The 24,141-nt window shown below is 40.6% G+C and overlaps 1 protein-coding gene and 1 long non-coding RNA gene across 2 annotated transcripts in view; both read right to left on the reverse strand.

Moving 5' to 3' along the window:
* Positions 1 to 24,141, reverse strand: part of LOC309696107 (uncharacterized protein) — a 250,663-nt gene that overhangs the window by 226,414 nt on the left and 108 nt on the right. Inside the window, exons 1-2 of the mRNA XM_082517232.1 lie at positions 23,858 to 24,141; positions 23,689 to 23,726 (exon numbers count right to left, since the gene is read on the reverse strand). The exon at positions 23,858 to 24,141 is cut by the window's right edge and continues 108 nt beyond it. Coding sequence (XP_082373358.1) covers positions 23,689 to 23,726; positions 23,858 to 23,921 — 102 coding nt within the window. The 5' untranslated portion in view covers positions 23,922 to 24,141. The remainder of the gene's footprint in view (positions 1 to 23,688; positions 23,727 to 23,857) is intronic.
* LOC309696497 lies at positions 4,917 to 21,328 on the reverse strand. The gene is made up of 4 exons (XR_014273518.1): positions 21,074 to 21,328; positions 13,012 to 13,078; positions 6,354 to 6,454; positions 4,917 to 5,903 (listed from the first exon to the last, which is right to left on the reverse strand). It is a non-coding gene; the product is annotated as an uncharacterized lncRNA (long non-coding RNA).

Below are 24,141 nucleotides of genomic sequence, written 5' to 3' on the forward strand. Positions count from 1 at the left end.
AATGATGAGGGAGAATTTTCTATCCCTACTAGAAAATGTTGGGAAAGATTGTGACCGTTGGACTTCTCTACCATTGTCAGTGGCAGGGAGAGTTAACCTGATAAAGATGAGTGTCCTCCCAAAATTCTTGTATCTTTTTCAACATGTCCCGATTTTTCTTACCAAGGCATTTTTTTGACAAGTTAGAAAAGATTCTGTCACATTTCATATGGGGAGGGTGTGGTAGGACTCGACTTAAGCGGTCAAAGAAGTGCAGGAGACTGATGCTGTCCAGTGTAGCAAGTGATTTATTCACCATTCTGTGGCCCAAGAATATTTACAAAGAAACAAATAAGAAACTCAACTCTATAATAAACTCAATTCAAATAAACATAACTGAACTTAAATCAACGGAAATTAAGGTCAAACTGCACACAGCTACACTGACCTGAACCCTTCTTCTGAAACACCTGAGTTCGTCTGCTTAAATAGTCCCCTTAATCAAACACTTTCTCCTCTGGACTATTCCATTCAGTAGGTAGGTGAGATGAACATGATTATATTCATCCTCTACTACTCCTCTTGACTGGCAACATAAACTCTGGTGTAATCAATACATATCACAACATTAAATCTATTTCTTTATAAACCCTTTAAAATCAACTTTATTAAATTATAAGAATTCTTCCCCTCCTGCACTTGGTCTCTTCCTGTGACCTCAGATGAACCCAGAAGGTATAAAGCAGGAAGTAGAACTACATTTCCTCCTTTTGCTTCTGGAAGACAGGTAGGTAAAGGTAAGTTCAAACAATACAAATTAACAGTTGAAATAAATAACATGTTAACTTAACAAACTTGCATGAATTGATTTAAACCAAGATGTTATATTATATAATCTGTAAAAGTGCAGAACATAAACAAACCCGGGATAGTAGATGTTTGCCTATTGCAGATTACATGTGAAATATGGTTAAATCAAAACAAGAATGTTAACTAAGAATGTAGACAAATGGTCTTCTCACCCACTTTGTCACAGAGGGAAACAAGCTAGAATTCGCAAGTCTATTCTTCAGTCCTCTAAAAGTGATGGTGGTCTTGGTCTGCCCAATTTTAGACACTACTATTGGGCAGCTAACATACAAAAACTTTTACAATGGGTTCATAATGACCCCCCTGTAACAGCCTGGGTACAAATGGAAACTGCATCTAGCTGTTACTCATTATCATCAATACTCAGCTCACCACTCCCTTTTTCTCCAACCTTTGTTGGGGATAATCCAATAGCTAAGGAAACAGTAACTATTTGGCGACAGTTCAGAAAATACTTCGGGCTACTTGGACCGTCTTTGCTAACACCTTTATCAAAAAATTGCAATTTTGCACCTTCAAACACTGATGCGGCCTTTAGTAGTTGGAAAGATAACGGACTTAGGACTGTTAAGGACTTGTACAGTCAGGACACCCTTCTATCATTTGCTGACCTATCGTCTAAATACGACCTGCCTAATTCCAACTTTTTTCGCTATCTTCAGGCTAGAAATTTTGTAAAAACGCAGTTCCCTCACTTTCCCAATCGGCCTCCAGAAACAAATCTGGATATCATCCTGCAGACGAACCCTCATCAAAACAGACTGATATCAGCCTTGTATAAAATACTAGGTGCTTTGGTCCCCAAATCCATTTCTCATATTAAGCTGAGATGGGAGGAAGAGCTTCAGACAACCCTGCCAGAACAGCAGTGGGATTGTGCTTTGAAATTGATTCACTCGTCTTCAATTTGTGCTCGTCATGCTTTGATTCAGTGCAAGGTGGTCTATAAAGTATACTATACAAACGCAAAATTATCTAAAATCTATCCAACCATCAGTGATGCCTGTAGCAGATGTGGACTATCGCCTGCCAACCATGTCCACATGTTTTGGTCTTGTTCGAAACTGAGTAAATTTTGGAGGAATATATTCGACACACTTAGCCAAGCATATGGCCAGACTGTCCTTCCTAACCCACTCTCTGCAATTTTTGGCATTCCTCCCGACTTGAACTTATCTGGTCCCCTCAAACAGGCCCTAGCCTTTACCACTTTACTGGCCCGGAGGCTTATTCTGTTGAAGTTGAAGCTTCCCCACCCCCCAACTCATGATCATTGGGTGAGAGATGTACTCTTTAACTTAAAGCTGGAAAAACTTAGATTCTCTCTAAAAGGCTCTATTAGGGAATTTAACAAAATCTGGAAATCATTTCTCTTGCTGGTCGACACCATTACTTTACTTCCTGAGTCTGAAGTGAACTGAGCGAAGCTACATTATAATGTTTATTTTTTTTAAATCTTATTTATACCTTATCTATTTGTTTTTCCTTTTGTTCTGTTTGGTCCTTTCTCTGCTATTGTTTTCTCTGTTTTTGTTTTGTTTGTTTTTGTTTGTTTGGTTGGCTACGGGGGGGGGGAGGAGCTGTGGTTGTTGTTGTTTTTTGGGGGTTATGCTTATTATGTGTATGGGTCCTGAGGTGTTGTTTTTTATTTTATTTTTTTTTTTTTTTGTGTGTGTGTGTGTGTGTGTGGGTGGGGGGGGGGCAGAGACTGGTTCTCTGCGGTGTTTTGTCTATTGTGGATCTGGTAGGGGGAGAATTTGGGTTGGGAGGTTGGATGGTATAATGGACATACCACTGTTCTGAAATCAAGATTGACTTAGCTGTTGCTAACTTTGTATGTCATTGTTGAAATTAATAAAACAAAGTTGGGGAAAAAAAACAAGCCAAACAGAAGAGTGACGAATGGTATGAACCATACAGAGTGGAGAAGGTCTTTTTTTGTCTTTGGACTCTGCAGACAAGGGAATCTGCCTGTAGGCGTTGGTTAAATCCAGCATGATAAAAAGATAAGCAGTGCTTAACCAGTCCAGGTCAACCTGGGGCATGGGATAGGCATCAAACCATGAGACCTTTTTGACTTTGTGATGATCATCACAGAACCGTATAAAACCGTGCGCTCACTTCTTAATTACCTGGAAGCACCTTAAAGACAACCGGCCCCTCTCAACAGCTGCGACAAATCACCTGGAGAAAAGGTAAGCACAGGAGACCAAACACTGAGGAACAAATCCTCATTTCATCCTATGATAATAGCATTTTCACCATTTCAGCCAATTCCTTTTGTACAATTGGTCTCTTGTGCTCAGGCAACATGTTAGGTCATGAACAGACTTTCACGCCAGGCTGCGTTTCAAAGTGGTGCTGCATGAGAGTCATGCAGACGGGCAGGGGGGAGAACACATCTGCAAACCGCTGTTGCAATGCAGGAACATCTGCTTTGTGTGAGATGTTCATTACAATGAATCTTAAACACACTCTTTGAAAACTCATGCCCACATCTTATTTTTAAGAAAAATCAAATATCTTTGTCCTTGAAGATCATTTCAGAGTTTTTAATGAGCTGCAGGAACCCTGTTCAATGTTAGTGGAGAACAGCCAAGGTTCCTCCAGTGATAAACCTCCACATGTACCACTGAAAACAGTTAAATTACTTTGAATCTGAAATCAGGGCTCGAACTACTTGTTGTGAGACCATTTCTTTATTTTTCACAGTTCATCAAATATAGGATCAAATCAAATCACGATTTCATAATACAAACTTCAAATCAACAAGAAAACAGCTGCAGAACATGTGGATCTAAATGAATTCATTAGAAACAACATGTGGACTTCAAGAACACAGTAAACACACTAAAGTGAAAGGAGGAGCCAAAAATAGAGGTTTAAAAGAATTGGAATTTTTGAACTTTCACCATTTCTTTGCTGCCACTGTGAATATGAATGTGGATGTTAGGTTTTGTATTGTTCATTGCCATTTATGCTTAGAAATATTTAACCATATATGCTTAGAGGTGTATAATCAGTTGTAGATTGAAAGAATGTAATTATATTGTCCTCAACGTTCCAGCGGTTCAAGCTACAAACCTATCAGTGGTCTTTGCCAATTTGCCAATTAAATAAAGGTTACACTGACTCACTGCTTCATCTTCTGGTACAAACTGGTATTACGTGGAAGTACAGCCCAAAACCAGTTTAGCTTGAGTTTATTCTTTCTGGACATAAAGTCACAGCAGGTGTTGTTTCAAAGCTGGTGGACAGATTTAGTTCATTTTGGAAGTTTTAAGAACAACTGCTGTGAAATTATTTGCAGTTTTGGGAGAAAATTTTCTAAGAGAAGATTTTACCACAGCAAAAGATTAAATATGAATGAAGGATTGAAATTTAACTGATTAACACAATGATTTAACACATTAAATGAATACATAAAAAAAGTTAATTTTGTAAACAAAGTTCAAATGAAAGAAATTGAAATATATATCCATATCTGCAATTTTGATACAATATCAGTTTTGTAAAAAAAAAAAACATACCTATAACTTTAATAATACAGTAACAAGTACAATTACTAAACACTACTGTGTCCTAAGGGAACAAAGATCAAAATATAATGAGGAAAACATTTTAGAGAATTAAAATCCCTCAAAGGAAAAAACATAAACTTGATATACATATCTATACATGCAGGTAGGGCATCTACAGCTTCCTAAATGTAACATTCAGAATTATTCACTGCAGGTCCAGAAATCAGAGCTACCTCATCAGATCCAAGTGTGACATCAGCTGACACAGGAGATTCCACCTGAACTCTGTGGAGCCTGATCTCAAGGTTTTTAAGTCTGAGCCTGAAACAGGTTTATTTACAGTATGGGATCGTTTGTGTTCGGAGTATGAACTGACATTCCTGAAGCTCTTGTCACGCTGGTCACAGCTGAAGTTCACTTCCATGTGTGTACGTTCATGTTTGTTACGATGACCTGATTGTGAGAAGCTTTTGTCACAGTGTCTGCACTTGTATGATGTCTCTCCTGTGTGGATTCACTTATGCTTTTTCATTAAGCTCAGGATCCATGTGCGTCGCTCTGCTTTTTTATTTTTATCCTGAACGTCGCCTAAAATAAAAAGCATCTCTGCCAACGTCCAATTACATTTTACTGTTTACATTATAACACTCAGCTTACTGGGCAAAAATGACACTTCATTTTTCCAAAAAGTTTATTCAGTATAACTCCATAAGTTTACTGATCAGACTTGATCAGGTTAAAATTACAAGATAAAAAAATCAATACATCCTGACAGTAACTGCATTTGTAGAGTTATTTTCTGGTGTGGATGTGTCGGTGGTTTCTCAGGTGATGTGGATATTTAAAAGTCTTCTCACACAGGTCACATTTGTAAAGTCTCTCCTCAGTGTGGCTAAACATGTGTATTTTTAACTGTGTGTCTGTTGTAAACAGTTTCCCACACTGATCACAGCAGGAAACATCATTTCCAGTGTGAATCCGTACGTGAATATTTCGGTACCGTTTGTCGCTGAAACTTTTACCACAAAAGTCGCAGCTGTACGCCTTAATTCCAGAGTGGGTAACTAGATGCCTCTGTAAGTCGCCATTTTGAGCAAAAGCCTTACCACACAACTCACAGCTGTGTGCTTTAAATCCACTGTGGATAAGTTGGTGTATTTTTAAGCCTCTAGCCCGGGCAAAATCCTTCCCACACAACTCACAGCTGTGTGCTTTAACTCCACTGTGGATGAGTTGGTGATTTTTTAAGTTTCCAGCCTGGGTAAAAGACTTTCCACACAAGTCACAGCTGTAAGGTTTAACTCCACTGTGGATGAATTGGTGTGTTTTTAAGGTTTGAGCCAGGGTAAAAGACTTTCCACACAACTCACAGCTGTACGCTTTAACTCCACTGTGGAAGAGTTGGTGTGTTTTTAGGTTGCCAGTCCGGGTAAAATCCTTCCCACACTCATCACAGCTGTAGGTTGTCTCTCCCTTTCTTCTTTGAGATTTGTCGGCCTCCTGAGAGCGCTGACTTCTTGCTCCATGTTGGTCCTGCAGTGACAGATACAAACAGAGGCAGTGAGTGAAATGCAGTCATGGAACAAACTAAAACTCCTTCCATTGGTGGAATCAAACATGTCAACAAACACATTGTTGGTGTGTTACCACCACCTTGTGGTGATAGTATCGCATTACAATGATGTCCTACAATGGGAGTTGTAATGAAAATGACATTATTGAAGAAATATATAAGAGGAGAAAATCTTTTACTTCATAAATTATTTTGAGTTCAAGTGATGATATTGTTGTTTCAATATGTGCTGTTAAAATATGATCTTTGTATTTTCTTCTAACTTCTGTGGTTTTTGGTTGTGAATGTAGATTCTGTATATATGGAGGAGCCCAGGATGGAAAAGATAAAGCTGCTGTTAATTGTTTTTTAAAAACCAACCAGCTGTGCACACAGTTTCAATAACAGTGTAACTGTGATATTTTTCTCACCTTTTGTGTTGAAGTCATTGTTTCCTCTGTAGTGGCTGAGCTGAGTCCAAATGGCTTGTTCCTATGCCGCACCACCAGACTCTTGTCCTCCTGTTACTCAGCTGGGACACAAAAGTATATATTTGTATTTTATCCCTGACAAAAAGAAGCAGAGCAAATAAACATGACTAAACTCCTCAGTGACAACAATACCTATAAAGCTTCAAGGTAAAACCCCAGAAACAACTACAAAAAGAAAGTCATCAGTTGGCTACAAGAACTGGAAAGGGAAAAACCACTGACTGTCCTGTATATCACCGCCTTTACCCAGGGAATGCTACACCCTGTATATATGTCAACATTATTTAGGGATAATGTTTACATAGGCGATAAATTTTCATGAATTCATTTCAACTGTAGAAGCCTCTACAAAAGCTTTGTTCTGATCAATGATTTTTTGAATAATCTGAAAGGCAAGTTTAAAGTTATAGCACTATCCGAAATATGGATAGATGAGGAAAGGGGTTGGGACTTTCACATTGATGGGTATGAATTATATCATATAAATAGATCTAATAAGAAGGCAGGAGGTATGGCACTTTTTGTTGATAGCGATTTGAAATGTAAGCAGGTTGAATATATGTCTGTGGCTATTAATGATTTAATAGAGTGTGTGGCAGTAGAAATAGAAATAGAAATGGAAATAAAGGGTAATATAATTGTTACTTGTATGTATAGGAGGCCTGGAACACTCATAGAAACATTCACAGTAGTAGAAGATAGGGGTGGGGGAAAAAAGTCGATACTGTGTAGTATCGTGATATTTTGTTTGCTAATAATGTATCGATACAGGGACAGCAGAAATCGATATTTTGTTACAAAAAAAGTTTGCGTGGACTGGAACATGCTCTGACTTCAGAGCATGTTGATCCTTTTTCTGAGCAAGAATCCTTACATTCCTTCACTGTCCAAATGTGTTTAACTTTTTTTTTGGCAGCAATAAACATGACAGTTTACTTATTTTAATTTAAGACATGTTTTGTTTTAATTAAGTTTAAAACTTTTTAATTTAATGTAAAATTATATTTTGTTTTAATTTACTTTCAAATTCTTCAGTTGCTGAATGGGCTGCATAGTTTTCAGAAATGTCATTGTTCAGAATAGCTATAATTGTACCAGATGGTTGCATTCAGTTAAGTTGGACTAGACTGTAATACAAACCGTTCAGTTTGTCAACAATAAAACTGACTGAAATGAGAGAAAGACTGAGTGTGAGACTTTGATATTAGATAAAATGAATATTGATAAAGTTTACCTTTATGTACAGAATCTGAATATCGCAAAATATTTTTTAAAAATTGCAATAATATCGTACCGTGCGTTAAGTATTGTGATAATATCGTATCGTGAGATGTATGGTGATTCCCACCTCTAGTAGAAGATTTATTGAGCAAGGTAAAGGGAAATAAGACATTTTGTATTTGCGGGGATTATAATATTTTTTTTAATGTCCAATCATAAGTCATCATCAGATTTTTTGAGTTAATATTTGGAAGAGGGTTTTACCCTCTGATTACTAAACCTAGTAGAATAACTGAAAAGTTAGCAACTTTAATTGATCATATTTTCATTAATTGCTTGCTAGATATAGAATATTATATTTTTCATTGTTTCTACCCTATCTGAGTTATTGTGATGAAGTATGGGGGAATACATATGTGACTAATAACCAAACCATTATATTTATTACAGAAGAGAGCGCTTTGAATTATGCATAACGTTAAGTATAGAGAAGACAGTAACAGTTTGTATATAAAATCAAAATTATGAAAACTAGAAGATATAATGAAATTACAGACATAAATTATTATATTTAGGGCAAAAAATAAAACACTACCTCTTAAGTTACAAAGTGTATTTGTATTGTGTTCAGAACATGGGGAGGGAAGAAGGAAGTTTTATTTTAAGCATCGGTTTGCTCGAACCACACAAAGGCAAATGTGTCCAACAGTCATAGGCATAAGAAATTCTCTCAATGATCATCTCATTCATCATCTAAGAGTCTAGGTGACAACCAAGAAAGTTTGGTGACTACTGGAGAGACAGATGACAGCTCGGAAAGACAGCTCCAGGGGCAGGGTGGGCTAGCATCCCGGTCTGCAGTTTTCGTGAGAAAGCACCCCAAAAAGCTACGGAAAGCCCTAAAGAAAGATACCCCCAGGAGATCCCGAGAGGGGGGGAGGATGAGGTCTCCAATCGTACGGACTCAAGGTTAACGACCAATGCAATGGAAAGGACTACGAGTAAGACATGTATCTGCGGCAAGCTGTGTAAGAACCAGCGTGGCCTAAAGGTCCATCAGGCTAGAATGAAATGTTTGGCGCGGGAGAGTAAGGTGCAACGCACAGGTCCTGAACCTGGTGAGAACCTGGTGAGACGCAGGAGGAGCCCGGCCAGGAGGCACCCCACAGAGCCCAGTCCCTCCACGCACTGGACTCTTCCAATCCAAGCAGTGTAGTTCCAAAACAGCGGATTAAGTGGCCAGCAGCCAGAGCGAGTGGCAGAAGTTTGATGAGGATGTCTCCAACATCATACAAGCTGTGGCCAAAAGAGATGCCGACAGCAGGCTTAAAACAATGACCACCATCATAGTCAGCTACGCCTCAGAAAGGTTCGGCCTGATCGAGAAGTGTTACAACAAGACCCCTTACACCATGAACCGCAGGGCCATGAAGATTCATCAACTGCGTCAGGAGCTCAGGAGCCTTAAGAAGCAGTTCAAGAACGCTGATGCGGAGGAGAAGCAAGCTTTAGAGGAACTGCATAACATCTTGCGGAAGAAGCTGATTACCCTCCGTAGAGCAGAATGGCACAGGAGGCGAGGAAGAGAGATAGCCAGGAAACGTGCAGCTTTTATTGCTGATCCCTTTCGCTTTTCCAAACAATTGCTTGGAGGTAAGCGAAGCGGGCAGTTGGAGTGCTCAGCAGAGGAGGTGAATAACTTCCTTCATGAGACCATGAGTGACCCACTGAGGGAACAAGACTTGGGACCAAACAAAGCTCTCATCAACTCTGCCCCACCATCAGTAGAGTTCAAGTTGACGGAGCCAAGTTTGAAGGCGGTGTGTGAGGTCATCAAAGCAGCCCGCTCTGCATCCTCCCCAGGTCCCAGTGGCGTACCCTACCTTGTCTATAAGCGCTGCCCAGAGCTGCTTCGCCACCTGTGGAAGATCTTAAAGGTGATATGGCGGAGAGGGAGAGTTGCTGATCAGTGGAGGTGCGCAGAGGGAGTCTGGATTCCCAAAGAGGAGGATTCGAAAAACATAAACATAAACCGAATCCTGTGGCCCTTGCTTGTCTATACAGTTCCAATAACTACTGTGGAATCCCTTGAAAGAAAGATCAGTGGCTTTCTTCGTAAGTGGCTGGGACTTCCCCGGAGTCTCACCAGCGCTGCCTTGTATGGGGCAAGCAACAGCGTGCAGTTACCCTTCAGTGGTCTCAAAGAAGAGTTCAAGGTGGCTCGTACACGAGAAGCCCTACAGTACAGAGATTCTAAAGACTGCAAGGTGGCATCAGCAGGTATTGAGGTAAGGACAGGAAGAAAGTGGAAGGCTGAGAAGGCAGTTGAGGTGGCGGAGTCACGCCTAAGGCAGAAAACACTGATGGGGGTCTTAGCAACAGGGGGAGCAGGCTTGGGGTACGTCCCAAAGGCCCAGGTCAGCAGGGCACAGGGAAAGGAGAGACACCTGCTATTCCAGGAAGAGGTCCGAGCAGGTGTGGAGGAGGAGCGAGTAAGTAGAGCTGTAGGCCTTAAGCGGCAGGGAGCATGGACAAGGTGGGAGAGCACCTTGCAGCGCAAGGTCACCTGGGCAAACATCATGCAGGCAGACTTCCACCGGATCCGATTCCTAGTGCAGGCAGTTTACAACACTCTGCCAAGCCCAGCAAACCTCCATCTGTGGGGAAAGAGCGAGACACCTGCCTGTCCCCTGTGCTTTGGAAGAGGGACCCTAGAACACCTCCTTAGCAGCTGCCCAAGGGCCCTGGCCGATGGTCGGTATCGTTGGCGGCACGACCAGGTGCTCAGAGTAGTTGCTGGAAAGATTGCCTCAGCAATCAGCACCAGCAAGCATCATCATGCTCCGAGGAAGGCAATCTCTTTTATTAAGGCTGGAGAGAACCCCCAGGTGCGCCCACATTTGACAACTGGCCTCCTCAACACAGCCTCTGATTGGCAGCTACAGGCTGACCTGGGTAAACAACTAAAGTTCCCTCAGAACATTGCAAAAACATCACTCCGGCCAGACATGATAATTATTTCTGAGGCCTCAAAACAGCTGATCATGCTGGAACTCACAGTGCCCTGGGAAGAGCGGATTGAGGAGGCCAATGAAAGGAAACGAGGAAAGTACCAGGAACTAGTGCAGGAGTGCAGGGGAAGGGGCTGGAAGACTTTCTATGAGCCCATAGAAGTGGGTTGTAGGGGCTTTGCAGGACGATCACTCTGCAAAGTGTGGCTGGGCGTGGCTGGGGCAGCCAAGAAGAGGGCCATCCAGGCTGTGAGTGAAGCGGCAGAGAAAGCCACAAGGTGGCTGTGGATCAAGAGGGCTGATCCGTGGGTAGCTACTGGTACGCAAGTCGGGGCCTGATCACCCCCGGCTGGGTCGCCTGGGCGAGGGTGTATGATGTTGTGAGACCCGAAACACCTGATGACCTTAGGATACATCACTGAAGATGCGTACCAGTGCATCCAGGAGATGTGTCTTTATAATAGGTATAGCATGTGTTGTACAAAGGTTTCTCAATTTAAAATCTGCTATAGCAATAAAACGATAAACCAATATGAAGAAGTTGAAAATAACAGAATTTAACTGTAGAAAAAATTATCCTTTCTGTTTGATATTTAGTGGTATTGCTCACTGTTGATTATATTGTTCTGTTTGTTTTGTCTTGTTTCGTGTAAAATATTGTCAGAGTGTAATTTTGGTTGCCTACTTGTATCATCACAGATAGGGGGCAGGTGTCAATGCTCCTGTTCATGCATGGAAACAGTGTTACTTTAATTAACAGGAAGGTTGTGTATAAGAAATGAATTACTGCTGTACCATGTGTGAAACAAAAAATTAAATAAGTAAATATGGACTTCCATAGATCCACAAAAGAGTCCCGCTCAGACTCATCGGTAGCAGTATAAACTCAGCCAACTAAGTTTATACTGCACCTCATTACCATCCTAGGAGTTTAAAAAACATTTAAAAAATCACTTTGTTAATGAGGGATTGAAAAATTTCACAAATGAAGAATTTATTCTACAATTCATTATTCAAGCACAGAGTTCTTTATTTCGATGTGCGTGGCTCTTGTTGTCCTCCATATGGGGGTGTCAAAAATCACATTGGAAGTGGCACACATCACGCGGGGGTACCTGTTGACGGTGTTAACAACACCTTTACATTCACTTGGTGAACTTGCAAACGCTTAGGATTTAGCTGAACCTGACTTTAGATGTTTCTGAAACAAGGACATATTGATTTGCTCTCCTGATATTTAGACTGTAGTATTGATATTTTAACCTTTAAGGAGCACAAAATGTATTAATCCTACTAACACATACACGCATGTAATGAAGCTCAAGAAGACCAGATAGTATTTTAAGCCTGTGTTTCTGATTTTATCATGTTGTTCGGTTCACTTAGTGGGATGAGAAGCAATATATGAACTATTGGACTAATATTATATTAGGAAAGATGATTGAATTATAGCAGGGGTGAACAGAATGCAGCAGAGGGATTAAATGAGTGAGACTAGTAGATTCTTAGTTTCTTGTTCCTGATGTGTAGGGGAGGTTTTACCATGACATACACCTTGTTACATGGGATAAAACTTGCATTTTTGTTACCAAGTGGAAGTGAAAAATCCTAAAACTAGGCTTTCATATTTTTACATTTTGTAGAATTTTATTTTATTTTATTTTATTTATGTTTGAGGAGTGCACTGAAAGTTAGGTTTGAAAATCTGCTCTCCTTCAAGCAGGCCTGCATGATTGGAACTAAAAGTGCTATACAAAACTGTTGCTTTAAAAACGATGGTAAAGTGAGCTTCTCCACATTACAATGGGTTCTGGAGAAAGTCACCTATGTGGGACACGATTAGATAGTAAGTCCCAAGTCCCTTGTCTAAAAGGAATCAGCAAGGTAATCAATTCTGAATTTGTCTTTTTTCTTCTTTGAAATGATGTCATGTTGCTGGCAGTTAGTGATGGGATTTCCTGCTCTTTTTAGAGAACCGGCTCTTTCGTCTCCCAGCCAGCTCTTGAGGTTGTTTTGTTGCTTTAATTAATTTATTATTAACAACAATATAAAATTATGCACAAAAGGAATTACTACTGTCGCCAAAGTGCTTGCTCATAGGGGGTCATATGATTGTTGGGTTTTTCTCTGTATCTATGAAGTGCCTTGAGGCGACTTTTGTTGTGATTTGGCGCTATATAAATAAAATTGAATTGAATTGAACTAATGTACTTACACTGCGCCTAGCATCCCGGAGCACTTCTGTTATGTTTTGTACGTGTTTTAGAGTTCGTACGTGCTTTGTCTCTAGGGACCACTGTAACTATACTTTTATTTATTCACTCCACATAAACTGTAATAAATTAATCATATGATACAAAACCCACCTGTCCAGGTTGTACCCCGCCTTTCGCCCTATGACGGCTGGGATAGGCTCCAGCGCCCCCCGCGACCCTGAAAATGATAAGCGGAAGCGAATGGATGGATGGATGGACAAAACCCACCTTTTTACATTTCAACTTTTAACTATTTAAATTTTCATCTTTTTCCTTTTAAACAAATTTAAAGTGAAACAAAACAAAACGCTGCAAACCACAACACAATTAAATATAAATTAAAATATGAAAACAAAAAGAAGATGCATATTCTCTGTCATATGGGCCTGCGTGAATAAACTTTCTGAATCCTTTATCATCTGCAACTGAAAATAGTTGTGGTTGATTCCTATACCTTTCTAAAGTGATGTTGTTGTCCCTGGCTCTCTTTCTGTCTCGCTCTGTTCATGTGCTACTGCGAGCGTAACTACTGCCCCTCTTCCCAGCGCAAAGCACAAGGCTCACGTGCGGAGTGAAGCGGGAAAAAAAGTGCGACAGAGAGGGTGAGAGAAAGAAAAAAAGAAACCCTACAACTCGTGACGCTCACTTCAAAGATCCGGCTCTGAGATTCATTTCGTTTGCGACCGACACATCACTACTGGCAGTAGAAACTTAAGTCGACAGAAGAAGTTGTGCTTTCACCAATAAACATACAGGGACTGGCTGGACTGATAATGGGAACAAATGGTTAACTGACTTGACACTGATATGCAAGATTGTCCCTACTCCAAGCAGACAAGGAAAGGGTTGATGCATGTATGTTTTTTTCAGGAGCAGGAAGATGACAGCGACATCCTAGGGTCGCATGAACTTGTGGGCTATGCAGACTTAATCTTGTAATTGTTCATTTCTATGTGTATTTACCACAAGTATGTTATTTTCATGATGTGGTGGCAGATTTCTTTTCCTATGTATTAATCATATCACATTAGTAATAGTAATATTATTTCCTCACTTTAGTGTTCATCAGTTGTATGCATTCACATAGAATGTTATCACAAGTGGGCCCCATGTTATTGCACCTTCACAGTGGACCCATCGTAGACTGGAAGATCTCCAGAAATCCTACTTTAAGGGAGGTGACAGGTGGTTGTAATTTTTCTCTGAGGTCAAGGATGAGCTGGACTGAAGGTATAGGGATACGTGATGTCCTGTGGATGTTCTTTGTTTGAGAGTGTCTGTGAGGGTGTATATAAGATGTAAGGGTGGTGGCCAAACTTCAGAGATGATCCTTGTGTTGACTGGGATGTTCCCATTCAAATTTTAATGTGTTTATTAAACACACTTCCAACCCAGCTCCAGTGTTGGTTGTAATGACTTACTAAGTAACCCGTTACTGTAATTAAATTACTTTTCCGCAGGTAACGCAGGTATTAACTTTAAATTATGAGCCACCAGTCGAAATCAAGAATCGTTATAAATGGAAATGGGATGCAGATAGCATTAGGTATTTAGGGGTGGTAATACATCGTGATTTCACCAAAATGTTCAATGCCAACTATGCCCCTCTAAATTAATCCATAAAATCAGATATACAAAGATGGAACACTATTCCATTTCAGGACCTACACTCCAGGGTGGAATCAATCAGATTAAATATTCTTCCCCGACTGCTGTATTTGTTTCAGTCTCTACCGATTACCATACCACAAAAACAGTTTGCGGTATGGGATAGAACATTGTCAAAATATATCTGGAATGGGAAAAAAGCTAGAGTTAAATATAAAACGCTTCAATTAAAGAAAGAAAAGGGAGGTCATGGGCTTCCCTGTCTACGAGAATATTATTGTGCAGCTCAGTTAAGACCGCTGATTTGTCTCTGTTGTCCAAACTACACCGCCGGATGGAAAGATGTTGAAGGAACAATAGTAAAAGAAATACCAGTTTCAGCTTTAATATCGGACATAAAATTGCAGAATAAAATACATATGGCAGATAAACCTATACTGCAAATAATGATATCAGCTTGGAAAGAAGTAATAAAAATTGGTGGTTTGGAAAATGCCTCTAAGGTTTTAAGATGGTGTGCATATGATTCAGATTTTACTCCAAATCAATATGATAATAGATTCAAAAACTGGATTTCAAAAGGTATAACCAATTATTATTCATTTGTCCATAAGGGTGCATTTCAAAGCTTTGAATCTTTAAGGAGTAAACATGACTTGGGATCAGATGATTTTTTTTAGATATCTACAGATCAGAAATTATTTTAATCAAAACTTAAAAGTGAACCTAAACGAATTACAATTTGTAGAAACATTCTTATTATTAACCAAATCTGAAGTGCAAAGTAAAATAATTTCTAAATTATATAACAGCATCCGGCGGTGTAAAAACGACAGCACTCTGTATATTAAAGCGAAGTGGGAAAAGGAGGGTAATTTGACAATTACAGAGAAGTGTTGGGCTCACGCATGCAAGATACAGTGGGCTACCACTGGGTCTAATGTTTGGCGTGAATTTTGCTGGAAAAGCATTATGAGATTTTTCATTACCCCTGCTCAACAAAGATTTCGAGGAACTGGTGATAAATGTTGGAGATAGAGCAGGGCGATAGAACGATAATGATATGTATCGCGATATAACTTTTACTCGATAGAGAAATTAAGCTATCGCGATAGACCTCGCCGCTCTTGTCCTCTTAAAAAAAAAAAAGAAAAGAAAAAAAAAAAGAAAAAGGTCAGCCAATCCAAATTAAGCAGCGCAGAGCCGAACCAATCACAGCCGCAGCGTCACGTCGCGTGACTTGTTACGTACAGCACAAGTGCCAAGCCGCACGTGTGTTTGTTTGGGAAACAGCCAGCGGGTAATGGAGCCAGCGCGTAATGGAGGAAATGAGTGTGCCGACTAGAAAAATCTACCGAGCGTGACCGAAGAGAAAACAGATGATGGTTCCAATGCCGGAGAGATTGTCGAACGGAAGAGCCATAGAAGTTCCGTAGTGTGAAGGTATTTCGGCTATTTCAAGTCTGACAAAAAACAGAGTAGCTGGAAATACAATAAACTGGTGCATGCGTCACACTGTGCCACGTTATTGTTTCGGTGAAATGAATTTCTACAATACTGTTACTGTTAATTCTACTCTCTGCAGTGTTTAAATGCTTACATATACACACAGTTACTGTCGATCCACACATACGACTCTGTTCTGCTTCTATGCCCCAGCTTTGTTTACTTTTTCCCACCGAGGCTTCTAGACTTCTGATTGGCCAACATTTCTGCACGGTTAGGAATCTAGCGCCACCTGCTGCTTTGGCATGTTCATAGCTGTTAAAACTGTTTGAAAAGCTAAGCTATACAACAAGGAGAGATTGAGAATTTCCTTTTAGTTCTCAGTTTATTTGATATTGACAAAAGTTAATTAGTTTTGTCTGTTCTTCTGTAAAACAAACTAAGATTTATTTTTAGAATTAATATTTTGTTTCTAAGTGGAATTGACATTTTAGTCTGTTTCGTTTGTTCTATTTTGAAACTTAAACGCTTTAGCGGCTGCCTTTTGTGTAGTTTGCAATATTTGCCTTTATTTATCTGAAAAAGTCTCATGTTTCTTAAGTACATCTACCCTGTTGAACTTATTATGGGAAATAAATATTTAAATAAAAACAAGCTGCTGATTATTTCACATTTTACTTGTGAGCAACGGCACATTTAAATCTTACAAATATAGTTATTTGGCTTATATCGTGATAGATATCGTTATCGCCTGAAATGAAAAAAACATATCGTTATATGAAAAAATCTCATATCGCCCAGCTCTAGTTGGAGATGTGGGGGAGATGGAGCTAACCATTTCCACATCTTTTGGGACTGTAAAGATATTCGCCAGTATTGGTCTCTAATCCATGATCATTTACAAAATGTTTTTTCATTTGTTTTTCCTTCAACTTTTGAGACCATGTTTTTGTGCAATGCACCAGTGGATAAACTGAATTCCAACGACAGAAGACTCCTGTATATCCTTCTGGCCGCAAGTAAAAAGCATCTTATGAGAAGATGGCTTAAGCCTGAACCACCAACGATAGAAGACTGGATACATTCTGTACAAGAGATCTATACGATGGAAAAAGTGTCATTTTCTCTTAAACTTCAGAGGGATACCTTCTACGGAATATGGTCTAAATGGACAGACTATGTTAAGCATATGAGGTGTGATTTTGTATATAGAATAGAATAGAATAGAATACTTTTATTTGTCAATTTCTTCAAATGTACTTGCCATACAAAGGAATTGAAATTACGTTTCACACTGTCCCATGCGTAGACATTGACAACAATAAGGTGCAGATGCACAACAAAAAAACAGCCCTAACAATAAAGTAATAAATAGTAATATAATAATATAAACAGTGCCAAAAGAAATACCAAAAATATATATATAGCTGCAGGTGTGTGCAATTGCAATGCAAGTCAGGAATGTTTTCAGTTCCCGGTTCAGAGAGTGTTTCCTTGCTGGAGAGTGTGCGTGGGTGAGGGGGAGTAGAGTCCAATCTGTCTTCCTATACTTCTGCCAATCTGGTGATTCTGCTGGCTGGGAGTCGGGAGGGAAGAGAGTTCAGCAGTCTCACAGCCTGGTGGATGAAGCTGTTGGTGAGCCTGGTAGTGCGGGAGTGGAGACTTCTGTATCTCTTTCCAGAGGGCAGGAGGCTGAACAGACAGTGCGCGGGGTGGGTTGCATCGTTGACAATTGTGATGGCTTTGTGGGTGAGGCGAGTGGTGTAAATGTCTTGCAGGGAGGGGAGTGGTACACCAACTATCCTCTCAGCTGTTCTCACAATGCGTTGTAGAGCTTTTCTGTTATAGTCAGTGCAGCTACCGCCCCACACAGTGATGCAGCTGGAGAGGATACTTTCAATAGTGCCTCTGTAGAATGTAGTCAGGATGGGTGGTGGAGCACTTGCCCGCTTGAGTTTGCGCAGGAAGTAGAGGCGCTGTTGTGCTTTCTTGGCCAGTGATGCTGTGCTGGTGGTCCAAGAGAGGTCCTCACTGATGTGCACCCCCAGGAACTTGGTGCTGCTCACCCTCTCCACTGCGGCGCCGTCGATGGTCAATGGGGGGTGACAGGTGTGGCCTCTCTGGAAGTTGACAATAATCTCCTTGGTCTTACTGACATTTAGCAGGAGGTTGTTGTCTCTGCACCACGTGGTCAGGAGCTCAACCTCTTTCCTGTAGTGGGTCTCATCCCCCTTGATGATGAGCCCCACCAGCGTTGTGTCGTCCGCAAACTTCACAAGGTGGTTGGAGCTGTAGGTTGGTGTGCAGTCATGTGTCAACAGGGTGAAGAGCAGAGGACTGAGCACACAGCCTTGTGGAGCCCCCGTGCTCAGGGTGATGCTGTTTGAGACCTTGTTGCCCACACGCACCGCTTGAGGCCTCTGGCTGAGGAAATCCAGCAGCCAGTTGCAGAGGGAGGTGCTGAGGCCCAGTCTGTCCAGTTTACAGATGAGTTGTTGTGGTATTATGGTGTTGAATGCTGAGCTAAAGTCTATGAACAGCATTCTCACATATGAGTCTTTCTTGTCCAGATGAGTTAGGGCTGGGTGGAGGGCAGAGCAGATTGCATCCTCTGTGGATCGTTTCGCTCTGTATGCGAACTGGTGTGGGTCCAGGGTGGGAGGTAGGGTGGATTTGATGTGTGACATGACTAGTCGTTCAAAGCACTTCATAATAATGGGTGTCAGTGCCACGGGGCGGTAGTCATTGAAACAGGCTGGGGATGGTTTCTTTGGCACAGGTATGATGGTGGCAGTCTGATGTTACATATGATGTTACAACCCTGAGTTCTACGTAAACCTACCTGCCCTGCTGCCTCCTAACCCTAGTTTTTTTTTTGTTTGTTGTTGTTGTTTTTTTTTTGGGGGGGGGGGGGGGTTGTTTTTGTTTGTTTTTCTTTTCTCTTCTTTTTCTGTCTTTTTTATTTTTCAATTATAAGTTAAAATGTGACAGCAAAGAAAATGTAAAAAGGCAAACTACTGTTATGTTCAACAGCTGTCCCAATAAAAGAGATAATAATAAAAAAAAGGAGGAAAAATAAATAAATAAATAAAATAAATAAATAAATAAATTACTTTTCCACTGAAAAAGTAGAGTAACTAAATACTGTTCATTTTTAGGTATTTTAATTACAGTTACTTACAATGTACTTGCATCTGAAGGTGAGCTTAAAAAATGATTGCAGGCTACATTGTGGAAGAGATGCTACCGCTGCGTACTGTAGAGTCTCTGTCTTTAAATAATAAATACATTTTTTTAAAGAGTTTAATTTCTATTGTTTGCCCACTCAAGGTTTATAGGGATTTTAAGAAGTATTTAGTTAAATTACTTATTTAGTAATTAAGTTACTTTTCTGACACAGTAATTAGATAAATATTTTAAATACAATATTTACTACGGTAAGTAATTAGTAATTAATTACTTTTTTAAAGTAACTTACCCAACACTGCCCAGCTAATTTTCTAAAATTTCCATAACAGTTTTGCCTTGTTGAGCAGGATTTCTCAGGTGACTTTTGATGAATCACGTGGTGACTGGCCATCCTGAGGGGAAAATTGCCTCAGTCCCATCGTTCTTTTGTTTGCAAAAAAGGGGGAACCGCGACATATGCTTCAGCAACTCACACATGTAAGACATTTTAACGAACTAGGAGAGAGACTGCAAAGAATCAAAGAAAAAATTTGCAATGGAAGTGGAAACACCACTACGATTCTTAGTGTTTTGTTAGGATGACTTTTTTAACCCCTGTTTAAAGGACAAAAATTGACTTTTGTTCTCCAAGCATTTTGTGTCACCCTAAATCTCACAAGAATGACAGTGGGGGTCTGCCAGTCATAAAATGAGGAGTAAGAGCTGCGTCAGCCGATTACGTCACAGCGACACGACAAAGGCTGTCCCAATTCAAAGGCTGCTCCAAATGTGGCCGAAAATCCATCCTTTATTTCCCTGCGTTTGAAGGATGGGTCAAATTCAACCCATTACAAAATTCAGAGCGGTGTGGTGGTGGGTGTGGATAATTTTTTAGAGGAAACTTTTTTAGAGGAAAAAAAAGACAAAAAAAAAAAAAACAGCGGATGGTTGATATGGGGCAGCCGAATAGTAAACTTTTAAAAGTAGGGCTGGGCTATATCATACCGCTCACATTAATACCGGTATAATGTTGGACAATGATAAGAAAATGAAATACAGATATATGGATAAAATATAGATAAAACACGCATGCGCAATGCCTTTGTTTTCATACGCACATGGCTGGAAAAAGCACAGCGGTGACGGAGAATGAGAAGGGTGAAAGTGGATCGTTGAGTGAAAGAGATGAACCAGAATTGGTTTGTAAAAATGCAGCAACTTCAGTGGCGTGGAACTGATTTGGCTTTGGTCCATTAGATACACAACAAAGCACTATTTTTGGTAGAGAGTGCTAGCGGGCTGTCGGTATTACTGTGGTAAGGTATTACTGAGATTTCTAAAAACGCCTGCCAGGCGTTTTTGCGTTTACGTGTGGACGTGTCGTGTTTTCGCGATCGCGTCGCGCATGACATTATCACCAACTCGTGACATGTTTAAACATTTTGTTGTTCAACAGCATCAAGACTGACTGGGTGTGTTTGAATTAACCTCACACATGTCACAGATGACACATTTTGGCGTTTTTTTTTTGCTGGTTTGTCGGTAGCAGCTCCTGACACGCAAGTCTACCACACATCTGTTCGACCAAAGCCAGTTAATCTCGAACACGGGCCGATTTTTTGTCCCAGTCCAGCCCTGGATGCATCTGGAGACGGTCCCATTAAGTCCTATTCTAAAGGCTGATTGTCCTCCCCCACGCTTGTACCTGTGGCTTTCTGTCCTGGGGATGGAGGCTGGTTGTTGTCCTGTCCTGCCCTGCACCCCATCCTTTTGTTCATATTCAAAGACTATTTTTCTGTATCTATTCTTACCCCCTAAAACCCGCCGTATTATAATGTTGCAAGCAATCACAAACTCTACAGTCTGTCTAACTCCAACGTACCAAGCAATCTATTATTCTTAACAGCAACAACATAAACTGAACCCACATTAAAGTTGGCTCGGTGCTTACCTTTATATGAGCCCACAAACCGAGAGAAACTCCGTGATGAAGCTGGAAGTCTTAAGAAACAGATAAGGGAGCAGAGACCCACGTGGTTCACGCTGATCTCAGCTACGATCCAGAAGACAAGGGTGTGCTGATCGATGCAGATATCGATCCAAACGTTGGTAGTGGTATATGTTCCTGTACGTTTACTACTTTACTCCCGTTTCATGGAAAAAGCAGCTCTCTCTGCTCGACTCCTCTCCTGCACACACACTTTGCTCCGCCTCCTTTTCCGGCTCTGCTGTGATTTGTTGCTGTGCGGCCACGTGACTCAGCTGGACAACGTAACCACGTGGGTGTTATTTAAAATTTCAAAAGTAGGGCCTATCTCATTTTCCCAAACTCTTTTCCTTGGCCTCCAAGAAAACGTCATCGTGGGAAGGAGAATTGCTAAGGACTCAGGGAAAGAGAGGAGCGGTGCTGAGAATTGGAACAGCCTTACACTCGTCTCTCTGTAACAATGTGACACCGGATGTCCGCCTGTTGAAACTACATTGTGCTGAAGATGGACTACAAAACAAATATCTTACTTCGTCACAATGTGTTCTAACCCTGTTGTTTTATGGAAGTCATATAAACGAGAACAGCCTGTTAAAATATCCCTTCATTACAACGTTTGAATGTTAAAGAAAAAACTTTATGTCCTGAAAAAATAAACTCAAGCTAAACTGGTTTTGGGCTGTACTTCCATGTAATACCAGTTTGTACCAGAGGATGGAGCAGTGAGTCAGTGTAACCTTTATTCAATTAGGCAAAGAACGCAATCTTATTCACAGTGGCAGCAAAGAAATGTTGAAAGTTAAAAACAGCAGCACACATCAGAACCATTTTAAAGATCACAGGTGACTACTTTTACTTAATTCAAATTCTGTTAAACCTCTATTTTTTGCTCCTCCTTTCATTTTAGTGTATTAAGTCCTTGAAGTCCACATGTTGTTTTTTTAATGAATTTTGATCCACATGTTTGCAGCTGTTTTCTTGTTGATTTGAAGTTTGTATTATGAAATCCTAAAAATGTTAAAGCGTTATTTATATTTGATGAAGTCTGTGTAGAGTTTATCTTATTAAACAGTTTGGTGTAAAAAATAAAGAAATGGTCTCAGAACAAGTAGTTTGAGCCATGATTTAAAACTAACTTAACTGTTTTCAGTGGTACGTGTGGAGGTTTATCACAGGAGGCGACTTGGCTGTTCTCCACTCACACTGAACAAGGATCCTGCAGCTCATTAAAAACTCTAAAATGATCTTTAAGGAAAATATGTTTGATTTTCCTTAAAAACGTGCTGTTGGCATGAAGTTTTCAGACAGTGCTTTTAAGAGTCATTGTGGTTAACATCTCACACATTCCAATAAAGCAGATGTTCCTACATTGCAACAGCGGTTTGCAGTTGCGTTCTCCCCCCTGCTCGTCTACAGGACTTTCATGGAGTACCACTTTGTAACTCTCTTTCTCAAAATACTGTCGTGGTCTGGGTGGTTTTCCACAGCATCGGCTCCTCCCCACTGGGTGGAGTCTTTGTTGTTCCTCACCTGATGGCAATCGTACCAGCAGTATTTATGACCGGCGCACTCAACTGGTCTTCGCCAGATTATCTGCCAACTTTAGTCAGTTCTCGGCCTCACGTCTGTATTGACCTTATTTCCTCTGTTTTTCTCGTCAGCCTCTGAAACCCACCTACCAAGCTCTCCTGGAGACCAGTTTGCAGCCGCTGGTAATCCCTCTCCATTTTGGAACTGCCATTCTCTCCTGCCTGCCTCCCTGCATTGCATGCAGCACCTACCTGGACCTCTCCTGCCTCCCCCCTCCACGCAACCCCCACCTGCAAGCTTGTAAGACAGCTCAGTGTATTATCCTTAGAAGAAGTCCAGACGCTTTTCTTTGCAAGCTCCTTTGACTGTATTATCCTTAGATTCACTCGCAGCCCTCTGTGGGATTCCCCTGACTGCTCTTCCCTCTGTTTCAGTGCCCTGGCCCGCCACAGTTTCCCTGCCCAGTACCTGCACCCAGTTATCCCTGCCATCTAGTTATCGTCACAGTATTTTCTCTCGCCTCAGACATCCAGTTTATGTTCATGTTTCATCCAATTGGTTCACCCCAACGCGAAGCTTCATGAAGCTTCATTTGCTCTAGCAGGACACCTACTGGACGTAAAAATAATAGCTGGCATGAATTTGAAGAGTGTGGCATTTTGCACACAGCCTGTAAATGTCAACAACAAAAGGAGTGTGTAAAACATGTATATTGTAGTGATGGCAGTATACTGTGTATATTTATACTGGCAGTATGGGAAATGATTATTTGGAAATGCTTGAAATGGAAATGATCATTTACTGTGAGGTGAGGTGTGGTTGGGGTGTGGACAGTAGTTGTGCTTTTGTAACGTTGAGGTATGGACAGCTACACACTGAGGCTTTGAGCCTCAGTCCTGCCTGTTCACATTTTATTCTGTAAAAACTAAATTTTCACTGCTTTTACGACCTTTTTTAGTGGGGAGAACATAGCTAGGATTTAATGATTTAACAAATCTTTTGAATCCTTTGTCCTCCACAATGCTAAATGGCTGGGAGTCCTCAATCACCATGCTAACCAGGTCTTCATCTATTTGAGATTGTTCTCCTGAGGAAAGACAATAAAGATAAAGCACAAATATAAATATCACACACGTAACTTATAACAGTTGTATAATATTGTTATATCATTTAGTAACATTACTGCATCCTATATTATCACTGCATTTGATGGCTCACCTGGTCTTGCTCCACAATCAGTGTTCCCCTTATTCTCATGCAAAGCTCTGTAGTGCCTAAGCATGGATGAGGTGTTGTTGTTATATCCCAGCTCCCTGGCACATAGCAAACACTTCACCTTGTACAAAAGTCAAGACAGCTCAACATAAATTGTATTGCACCATCAGTATTATGAAAATACATCTTCTGTAGAAATTTACATACCTTGTTGGGAGGAATAAGATCAAAATGTTCCCACACAGGGGAGGACATCCTCCTCTTCTTAGCTGGCTCCATTCTCTCCT

Source organism: Aulonocara stuartgranti, assembly GCF_965226115.1.
Source record: "Aulonocara stuartgranti genome assembly, chromosome: 3".
NCBI lineage: Eukaryota > Metazoa > Chordata > Actinopteri > Cichliformes > Cichlidae > Aulonocara > Aulonocara stuartgranti.